The sequence below is a fragment of the Xyrauchen texanus genome, chromosome 40 (assembly GCF_025860055.1).
Source record: "Xyrauchen texanus isolate HMW12.3.18 chromosome 40, RBS_HiC_50CHRs, whole genome shotgun sequence".
In the NCBI taxonomy this organism is placed as follows: domain Eukaryota; kingdom Metazoa; phylum Chordata; class Actinopteri; order Cypriniformes; family Catostomidae; genus Xyrauchen; species Xyrauchen texanus.
In genome coordinates, this window is record NC_068315.1 from 15086474 (window position 1) to 15097785 (window position 11312).

An 11312-nucleotide genomic window follows, 5' to 3' on the forward strand; every position below is an offset into this window, starting at 1 on the left:
GAAACATGTCCATTACCAACAACTGACACCCCGGGCATACCATTAGGTGGCATAACTAAAGAAGAAGTCAACAATGCAATTGAGACCCTCAACCGAATAAAGCACTAGGCCCAGACTATGCAATGACAGCCGAGGTGCTAAAAGACGGAGGCGACTTTGTGGAAAGCCAACTACACATCATCTGTCAGTTATTATACAGGCATCTTACGGCACCAAAACAATAGACATCAAGTCTAATTAACCCAATTCCAAAGAAAGGAAACTCACAACTTATGACCAACTATCGAGGAATCAGCTTGATGTCAATAGCAGCCAAAGTCTTCAATCGAGTGTTACTCAACCGCATACGAGACCCAATCGACTAACTGCTCCGAAACCACCAAGCAGGCTTCAGAACAGGTCGCAGTTGTGCTCAACAGCTCTACATTCTTCGCAGAATCATGGAGGGAGCAAAAGCACAAGACATCCCAATGTACATCACATTTATTGAATTCAAGAAAGCCTTTGACTCGATCGACCGAGAAATTATGTTTGCCATCTTGCGTCACTATGGAATACCAGCAGAAATTGTCGGTGCAATCAGAGTCATGTACGATCAATCGACAAGTCAAGTGTACGTTGGAGGTGAGTTGTCAGGACCTTTCATCATCACAACAGGAGTCCTACAAGGAGAAGTTCTAGCACCGTTCCTCTTTATAGTAGTCATAGATTATGTCTCCAAACAATCTGCAGGCGATTTTGGTTACCTAACACACAAAGAAACATCTCTACCAAAAAGTCAGTGAACACAACGATCTTGCACAAAGAAAAAAGAAACGCCCGAACAGAAGCAGAACGATCTTTCATTCGCAGACAACATTGCACTTTTTGAAACTGATAAAACTCGGGCACAACAAATCTCTATCAACAAGCAAAACTCTGCCGCGGTGGGGCTTGAGATAAATGTAGAAAAGACCATCCAAATTCAACTGAACGACAAATCCCAAACTCAAACTCGCGATTGTTGATGACTTCAAGTATTTGGGGTCTTATATTGTATCAACCGAGAAAGATGTTGAGAATCGAATCTCCCTCACCTGGGTTGCCTTTACCAAATTCAAAACCATCCCGAGATCACCCAGACCGAAAGTGAAGTTTAAGCTACGGCTTTTCAATGCAGTGTGCATATCTGTGCTGCTTTATGGATGCAAGTCTTGGGCGCTCTCTGAGCCACTGGAGCACTAACTCGACATCTTCACCAGAAAGTGTTATCGGATCATGCTGGGCATCAATCAAGCTGAAGCTCATATGACTAATCAAGAACTTTACAAGAAAACTGGCCAAATTCCAATCAATTCAACTATTAGATCGAGACAGCTGCAGTTTATTGGACACTGTCTACGAATGAACAAGTGCGAACCGGCGAAAATCTATGCCCTTTACAAGTCGGAATTAACATCGAACCCACGTGGTAGACAGCGCTATTCATATTGAGAAAAAGTGTTCAAAGATCTTAAACACTTAGGCCTGGAATTGGAAAAAAGATCATCTAATGCAAGAGGTCACCAGATTGGCAGAGGATAAAAAGTTGTGGAAGAGTATTGTCGTGCCTAACAAGCTTGCCCGATGATGATGATGATGAATTACACATCCGTAGTTTCAAGCATATGTACCTTGTACTGTATGAGCAGAGCGTTATTTCTGTTGTGATAGGAAACAAACATGTTGTTCTTTTGCCTCTGAGGCGGTTTGCAAACTCAATCCTTTGATATTAAAGCAAGAGTGTGATGGTTTGCTGGGCCCTTTAATAAAATGGACCATTTATAAAATGCAATGTTATTTAATAGTCATATATATATGGAAGAATCAATGTGCAGAATTTGCCTCATTAATTCAGTACTAGGTTAATACATACTGCATTAATTCAACACAGAATGAACTTCGCTGATCACAATGTGAAACATGTTTCTTGTTATTTCACTCTCTCTCTTTCTCTCAACAGGCTGTGAGTTATATGCTTTCTGCGGGGCTCTGTTTGGTATCTGCTCAATGATCACACTCATGATTATTGCGGTAGATCGATATTTTGTGATCACTCGTCCTCTGGCCTCTATTGGTGTCATGTCACGCAAACGTGCACTAGTCATCCTTGCTGCTGCTTGGGTGTACTCTATTGGCTGGAGCCTGCCTCCGTTCTTTGGATGGAGTAAGTTGCAAACACACACATGCTCTCACACACATAGAGGAATAATGTCAATCCAGATTTTTGAGCCAAGTGGATTTTGAATGCAATTTAATTGGTTAACTTTGATTATTAATTAACTATTGGAAAAGGTGTTGGTCTGAAATTAAGTGGCAGAAATCTCCAACTCATATGTTAAATACATACATTTGCTCAGTCCAGTCGAATGGCACGTTCTGCAGATTATTTGCTTTAAATTGGGCTCCCGCGGTCATGGAAAACCTGGAAATATCAGGGAATTTTAATACAGGGATTTCCAGTCCAAGAAAATTCATGGAAATTTGTTACATTTTAAAAATTTATGAAAAATCATAGAAATTACTACAGCACATACAAATGTTTTTGTTGTTGTGCTCTGCTATAAAATGTAATTGACTAGAAATTAGTCTTTGTGAATGTGATCTCTACTTACTAACACATCTAACACTTACATAAAGTTCAATGTTTTTCTTTCCTTTGGTCATGTGTTATGTTACCTGGAGAACCAAGTGAGCTAGGACTCACTTGGTGCCCCAAGATAAAGTAAAATAAAAAATAACGTATCTTCTCATTCAGGTGCATATGTTCCTGAAGGTCTGCTGACTTCCTGTTCGTGGGACTACATGACATTTAGTCCTTCTGTACGGGCCTACACAATGCTGCTTTTCACCTTTGTATTCTTCATTCCGCTCTTCATCATTATTTACTGTTACTTCTTCATCTTTAAAGCCATCCGTGACACCAACAGGTGAGCACATGCTGTGAGTGTTTTGCTGTAGATAAGAGAATTTGACTACCAAAAGTCTGAGAGAGGAAACACACAGGATATGGCAATATTTTGAAATTGGAAGGCATGTTTTTAATAATAAAAAAAAAGAGATACATTTTATATTAGTGCTGTGTTTACTGACCTTTACAAAGATATATACCTATCAGCAGTGTTTGTTCACTTTGTGAAGTGATGCATGTGCCTCTGTACCTGTTTGTGTGTGCATGTGCGTGATGGGAATAACAGAGCTGTTGGAAAAATCAATGGAGAAGGAGGGCACAAAGACTCTATCAGGAAGCTTCACCGAATGCAAAATGATTGGAAGATGGCAAAGATAGCACTCATAGTTATCCTGCTGTATGTCATCTCCTGGTCTCCTTACTCCTGTGTGGCTCTTACTGCTTTTGCTGGGTGAGAATGAACACTAAACATCCACAGATTCATTAATAATTGTTTTTTGTACCTTATTATTATTGTCATTTTTTTTTAAAGATAGTTTTGGTTTAGTGCTGTTCTATAATTATATTAAGGAATGCCAGAGGAAACTAAAACTGTTCAAATTAGTATTTAGAGATACTAAATGAAAAAGAACAGATATAGCTTTCATCAAAGGTCTTCAACTTAATAGTATCCATTTATCTCAGTCAGTACAGTACAGTGTGTTCCATGTGAGAAGCAGATATTCCCCATTCTCTGAGGGCAGTGGTGAAGGCATGGCAGAGAGCTATCAATGAGACAATTTTCTTCTAAAAAAGCTTTAAACATTCATTCTGAAACAATTTCTGATATATCTGATTAATCCGTTTATAATTTTGTAGTCTGAATAGAAAACAAAACATTGTAACCAGTTTTTACAAACCCGATATAAACCGTGTCCATGTCAAAAGTCAGAATGGATTTCAAGTGTAGATTTATTTGTCATTCTGGACGCAACGTTGCGTATGTTACATCATAAAAAATTTGCAACATTGTTCCTTTTAAAATATAATTTGCAAAGACAGTATTCTTTGTCTCAGCTAACTTCCATCCATCCCCAGACAGGAAATGTGTCACTGACTGTGACCAGAACACACTGTGCCTTGTTTTATCGAAATTTCTTTGACAGGCTAATGATCACATGTGCTGTGTGCCCGCTGCTATATTTCCAACTGAATTAGCATTTTTACTCATTTACCTACCTCTTTGAAGTCTAATAAATTCTGTTTTGAACTGTGATGTCATGTATTGAATGCAAAGTGTTGTAATGGAATCTAATACAGTTGTGTCCTCTTGATCTTTCCAAAGCTATGCTGACATTCTCACACCCTACATGAACTCTGTGCCCGCTGTGATTGCCAAGGCATCCGCTATCCACAACCCTATCATCTATGCTATCACTCACCCAAAATACAGGTACAACAGGGATGGTGCTTATGTCAATGAAAGATTCTGGGTTGCTACTCGGGTTTGAGCAAATTTTAGAATTAAAGATTTGGAATATCTTATTATAGGTTCAGTTTATGAATTAGAATATTGAATCGGCCACGCCTCATAGGATGTTAAATTTGAATTGGATGGACAAGAAGTATTAACTGAATTGCAGTTCAAAGAACTTCAAAACAGTCATACAACAGGATTTTATTGACCCAACACAAGTTTAAGGTTTCCATCATTTAAGCCCGTTTAATGGTTGGAAGACTTTGGGGTTATTAGAGAATTAAACCATTCCTGGAAATAAAGTTTTTCCTCCATGATTCTTAAAGTTAAAGTTATTTTATTAAATATAATGAAAAATATAGAATTAAAAAATAATTCCTTAACGTGGCATTTCAAACATTGATTATTTTATAGCATCTGTTTATTTATTTATTTGAAAATCCCCTTGTGTTTTGTGTATGATGGAATGTTTATGTACAATTTATACTGAAAAATGTAATTTATTGTTAAAAAACTACACACAGCAGTTGCATACATTTAATAGATATACAATTTAAATTACAATTCTACTTCATTACATTCTAATTACATTTGAATTACACATTTTGAATCATCTAAATTCAAATTAATTTAAAATCAAGATATTTATTTGCAATTAAAAAAGCATTTTTAACATGATTCTTAATACCACACATCCCTGCCCTGAGTTTAACTTTATGCTAGTGTGGTCACACTCATTCATATTCTTGAGTATAAGCATTTTTACGAAAACTTCTGCTACACAAATATAAGAATAGCCAAAAGTTGTTTAGCGGGGGTGTCCGCTGTCCTTTTCTGCATATTGGGGCGCCGTTTTGTGGTCCGTTCTGCATGACGCGACGGCTCATTTTAGCTTAGCACAGCCCATTTGGCAGGTTTCACGGCCGACCCACTGGACCACTGGGTTCTCCCGATGGCCAGTCTGCCCCGATCGGCCCCAATGTGCGTCGGCCCACTGTGAAAATGCCCGATATGCCAGATTATCAGTCCAGCCTTATTCGTGCTCCAAGGCCAGGCAGCCCCAATTGATCAGAGGTTTTGTGCACATAACGGAAGCACAAGTTCTTTGAAATAACAGAGGGAGATTCTGACTTTTTTTTTAAATCACAATTTTATGCCAGAAGGTGGCAACAAATGTGTGTTTTGAGTCATTAAACCATTGGTAAAGCGCAGACTTTCACGTCATGTATTTTTCTGATATTCATTTCAGATATTCATATTGAAAATATTGCATTATTTTGGCTGACAAGTACAGCATTGATTAGGCAAAAAGAGACTTTAGAAGTCAGTATAATGTTTGTTTTATTCATTGAACATAAGCCTGCTGTTGACAGCAATCCAGCTCTCACAGGACACGTTCTTGTTCCATCTGCATTATTTTTAATTATCGTCTCTGTACATGTCCGTCAGATGGAAGCTTTTGCAGCATCTCACTAGTCTTCAGTGTCATTAACACAGCCTTTATAGACACTGTGTCAGGTAAAAGTAGTTGAAACTTTGAAAATTGTATCTCGGGATCTCTGGTCTTCATCTGGTCAAGAACATGTCCTGTGTGACCAGCTTTCATTCTGTGGCTGAGCTATTAGTGAGATTAGTTTAGGTGTGCTGACTGCCCCCTGCTGACATGGATTTTTCACAAAGTTACAATTACTTCAATCTGAAATTGCCCTGATGGTAGGAAAATACTGTCAGAGATTTAATACATTATTTTGTATATAATTAATTGCACTCAATGTGTAAAACCGACAGCCTAAGTAGAAATAATTATTATTTTCATAAACATAGAGGAGCACCAATGGATCAAACAATCATTATTCTCACATATCTGAATTTTTTTTTTGTATATACTAGATACAAATATTTAACCATCATCACCATGAGGTTAGGAAATAATGAATGAATATGCATAGAGGTGAGAATCAACAGGGACCTGGCGATATTATGAAAAATTAAGTCGAGATCTGGGTCGCAATACAATAATATTCAGATTCTTTGTTTAATGTATTGTGATTGTTTTATTGCGATCATTTACTGACCTATTTATTCATCTTCATTGAACTTTGGTGCTTTACACAACAAGTGCTGAAATTCCTGCTTCATTGTTCAGCCATTTAAGTAGCATAGAGTATAGACACCTAAGAAACAGTAAAAAAACAATGTAATAGCATAGCATACCTTTGTACAGAGGATCTGTATCGACCAAGCTGTACAGAGGATCTGTATCGACATCCTTAAAAATTAAACAAGTTATAAACGCTTGGCTTATTCTAAGTTTGCATTTCCTCGATGAGAATTTATTGAATGTTTGTTGACCTAATTCTCCATTACATTTCTTCTAATCACACACTATCAGTAGACAGCCCATTCAATTCAAAAGAGCTATTGTACTGTACAGTGTAGATAATGTGTTTGCTCTGACTACTTCCCCTGGGTGCTCTTTAGAGCTATCTATTCTGTGATTACACACAATCATTCACAACAGAAACCCTGTTGTTGACTACCTCTCTTTCTCTTCACCCCACTCAAAGTGCACATTCTTCTCTCTTTATGTTTTTCAATTTTCCTATCCTACTTTTACATGTCACCCTTCCGTGTCTCTCAGGTCTGCCCTTGCAAAGTACATACCATGCTTGGGTGTGATACTGTGTGTGCCTCAAAGAGACCGATTCAGCAGCAGTAGCTTTATGTCCACGCGACGTTCCACTGTGACCAGCCAGTCCTCTGAGACCAGCAACAACCTGCACCGGACTGGGATGACACGCTTATCCTCAGTGTCTGACAGCGAGTCGGTACTAAAAAGTTTGTTTATTCACTCAAAAGCTCACAGCAACATCACAATTAATGGAGTTCTAAATGAAAGTCCCTTTAATCCTGTCAATCACAAGCACTTGAAGAATAGAGTTTGCAATGCATTTTGAAGCCTATAATTAAAAGCCGCAAACATAACTTTTAACTTAGGGCCCTTCATCACGGACAGCAAGCCAAATGTGTTTACCTTTATTTGACTCCAAAATTCTATGAAAATTTTAACTTGTGAATTCCACTTAGATTTTTGTAGTTATAATCTTTATTTTAAAATGGATAGTTTCATTCCTGGATGCTGACTGGTCAGTACTACGTCCCAGCTATGGTTAAGTATTCAATATAGCAACAGCTATAGCACAATATATATATATATATATTCTTTGAGTCTGGTTTTTACAGGAAAAATATCTAAACATTCTTAAAACAAGAACGATTTACTTAAGAAGCAATCTAACAGAACATTTTAAAGTTTATGCTTATAACAAGAAAAAACTATTTTTTAGTGAGGTAGAATACAAAAAAATAAAATAAAATAAAAATGAAATGTAATTCAATGGGAAAATTTTTTATTTATCTAACCCCAAAGGCAAGTATTTTTTTTTTTATAAGCATACATTCCTCTAAATTTAAAATCCTACTGATTAGGATATATATATATATATATTTATATATATATATATATATATATATATATATATATATATATATATATATATATATATATATATATATATATTTCTCAAATAAGATTCAATATATTATGTTGTTCAGCATCTCAAGTGATTTTAAGGGTATTATAAAAATATATATTTTTACAAGAAAATAAAAACATCTGTTCACCTTGCTACTTTGTATTTTTATGTAAATTTGTGTCCTTAAAAAAAATGTATGCAGTAATTTTTATAAATGCTATAAGGCACTTTAGGCTGTGCTATATTGTGAATTATGACTATTTTTGCAAATAGATGACCTTTCGTACTTTATTGCTTAAATAGCGAACATGTAATTTTTGGATCAACCTTCTGTGTGAGTGACCAAATGTCCCCAGAAAGAGAGTAAAACTTGAAATCACTTACATTGTTTCCCATGGAAACGGCTTAAAATAATTTCTTAAAAAAAAAACCTAAGAATACTGGATAGAAAATATTATTAGCTCAGTATGAAAACAATAGAACAACACCTCTTGGAAAACCAAATGTGTGTAATGTTGTTGTGGTGTTTTGGGGTATTCCAGGGTTGGACGGATACCGAAGCAGACCTATCCAGTGCAAGTACACGTCCTGCGAGCCGCCAGGTCTCATGTGACATCCGTAACGACAGAGATGTGTCAGACATCAAGCACACCAGCTCTCTGAGACTGAAGGTTAAAAGCAGAGACTCTGGTATTTTAGACAGAAACTCAGCACAGAGCTTAGCAGAGTCGGGCCTAAACAGGACATGTGCCTACATCAGCGTACGTGAGAGTCTTTAATAAGTGTCATATCTCATTAATCAAACACTTCATCTTTGTTCACCGAGAACATTTTATTTAGGAAATTAGGAAGCCCTCATTCATCTTCAGAGAGGAAAAGACTCAGACTTAAAAATGCACTTTCATTCCATCCTTCATATCTTCAAGACAGTTCACTGTTGATTTCACTCAACACAGTTCTGTGACAAAAGACAAAAGTGTTTGTATTTATTTATGTGTGATTGAAAATATCTTATGTGCTAATAGACCGTATTCATGCTAGTGCCATCTTGCGAATGGTATAAAGCTCCTAGATCACTTTTGTTTTCAACAACTCATGTTGTCTTGAGATCTTTTTATTTTGAATGTTCTTAGATGGATATTTTATCAATTATTTGTCCACGGAACGATCCAAAATACTTTAAACTGCAGTACAGCCCATTGAAAAGACTGTACATCTATCCCTAGCAGCCTCGTTGTCATTACCATTAAAAATCAAAGATGGCGCTAGCACGAATAAGGTCTATGATGCTCTTTCTTTGCAATCCAATCTCTCTAAAATTCATACATATTTTACCAGTTGGGTAATTCATAAGATTTTCGTACAATTTCATTACATGCAAATGCCAGATGTTTAATGCGGAAGTACTGCACGTGAGGTGTCAAGGACATGCTTATTAATATGAATGCCCTTACTCAAATTCCATCTCTAAACCTAACCGAATGGTAGAGCGTGAAAACATAACAGGAAGCTGTTGTGTATGACAGAAGCAAAGAACTGTCACGTATTACATGAAAACAATGTCCAGCGACGTCATTGGCTGTTATAAGGGTTGTGCGAATTCATACAAGTGCAGTCGTACAAATCCTTAAGATTTTGCTGTGAGAGGGTGTTGTTCTTTGCCTTTTGACTGTACATTAATTAACGTTGCATAGTTATGCTCTTGGTTTTCGAGTGCAAAGTGACAGAGGGGTTTGCACCAAAATACAGTATATGTCAAATTAATAGAGTTTGATTGGACACAATGCCTCTGACCTGTTTTCTCCCATTTAAAATGTGATACTTTTTGACTTTAATACTATTTATTTTGCAATCCTTAATGCACTCTTATATGGTTAGTTGCATTTAATTTTTTAGATTTAGTAATGTTTTCCCCTTCTGTCTTCGACCCTGGCAGACCTGCAATCCATTTTTGGGTCGCAACCCTTCAGTTGAAAACCACTGTTTTACTACAATGAAAGTAATACACAGATGCAGTCACTCCCTCTTGTTAATGGAAAGAGACAAATCCTACTTTTTACCACACGAAAGGATCAAGAGTCTAATATTGTTTTTGTTTTTACTCAGTGCTGAGCTTAATGCGAAGAGTAAACTAAAGAACTTAAGCTCATCTCCTTTGATGTTGACCAGTGACCGGTCTGCAACGAAAGTCTCAGCTCTCACGACATTGTGTGCGCACTCCTGCGACACGCCCTGACTCGTTCCAGACGCCAAGATGGATTTCAAAACACCTTGAAATTTAGAAGTCTTGTTGTCATGTGTGAGCACTGTCCCAACGAGCGAGAGACTAGTAGTGACCAACAGTCAATGAGGAGTGGGGGTTGGGGGAAGCGGGAGCTAAAAAACTAAATACAACTTCAAAACGCATACTATTTTCCAACAACTGTCGCATCCAGGTTTTTCAGCTTTTTCTTCTTTTTGTTTCTGTGCACATAAAAGCACATAATCGCACAAACGAGTGCCATTTCCTCCTATATGCTGTTTATAGACACGTTCACGTTGCTATGCGAGTTTCTGTGACAACTTCCAGATACTTCCTTATAGCTAGTTGGTGACGAATGGTCATGAAGCTGACACACCCAGTCGTATGGAGAGTGCGCCAACACGACCAAAAACAAAAGACTGAGAGTCGTGTAGTGTTTGCAGGGTGGTGACTGTGAGTCATGTAGTGTACACTGGGCATACGTTTCCATCACAAACTCCCCAATTGTTTCATATTTTTTAAATGTTGGTAATACGACAAGTTTTAAATTAACAGAATACAAATCAAATCTATTTCACTACTAAAGGGATCTGTGAATATAATGTGAATGCAGTGGCATGGGAGATGTACAGAAGATGCTATAGTGTGGGTCAGTGTATAGGATGTGTATTTAAAGAGGAGACCTATATAAGGGTCCATTACATTGAGATTAAGGCTGCTTTAATTCTCCTGCCTTAATCTGGTGGTTTTAGAGAGATCATAAACATCAGCTTATCCTGGTTCATCAAGCTCAAGATGAATAGCATAAGTGCATCCACTGGGTGGCACCATCTGTTCTGCCCTTCCACCTCTTTATTTCTACTGGTTAAAGTCCACATTGAAAACTAGGTTGCTGACCATGTGCTTGCATAAACTCTGATCTTACCTTTGAACAAGAGTGCCAAAAAAAAAAAACTTTCAGAATCTTTCTGGTTAATTGCATTTCTATCTTCCCTCTCCCCCTCCCAGATGGTGACCGACAAAGATGAGACCTCCTTGCCCGAAGTCAGCTTATCCAGTTGTCTGACATCCTCTGTAAGTGCACCAAATTGATTTTACACCATGCAGTTCTAGTGATGATATATGTACCCATTTTTAATCTATTTAGCA

General features: G+C 37.3%; 1 protein-coding gene across 2 annotated transcripts in view; it reads left to right on the forward strand.

Moving 5' to 3' along the window:
* The window catches only part of opn4b (opsin 4b), a 36682-nt gene that overhangs the window by 19310 nt on the left and 6060 nt on the right, over positions 1 to 11312 (forward strand). For both annotated transcript variants that reach the window (XR_007969280.1, XM_052113301.1), the window contains exons 4-10: positions 1982 to 2185; positions 2777 to 2948; positions 3216 to 3380; positions 4254 to 4361; positions 7027 to 7213; positions 8464 to 8682; positions 11172 to 11237. Coding sequence is in view for 1 of the 2 variants with exons in the window: in XM_052113301.1 (XP_051969261.1) it covers positions 1982 to 2185; positions 2777 to 2948; positions 3216 to 3380; positions 4254 to 4361; positions 7027 to 7213; positions 8464 to 8682; positions 11172 to 11237 (1121 nt within the window). In the remaining variant the exon portion in view is untranslated. The remainder of the gene's footprint in view (positions 1 to 1981; positions 2186 to 2776; positions 2949 to 3215; positions 3381 to 4253; positions 4362 to 7026; positions 7214 to 8463; positions 8683 to 11171; positions 11238 to 11312) is intronic.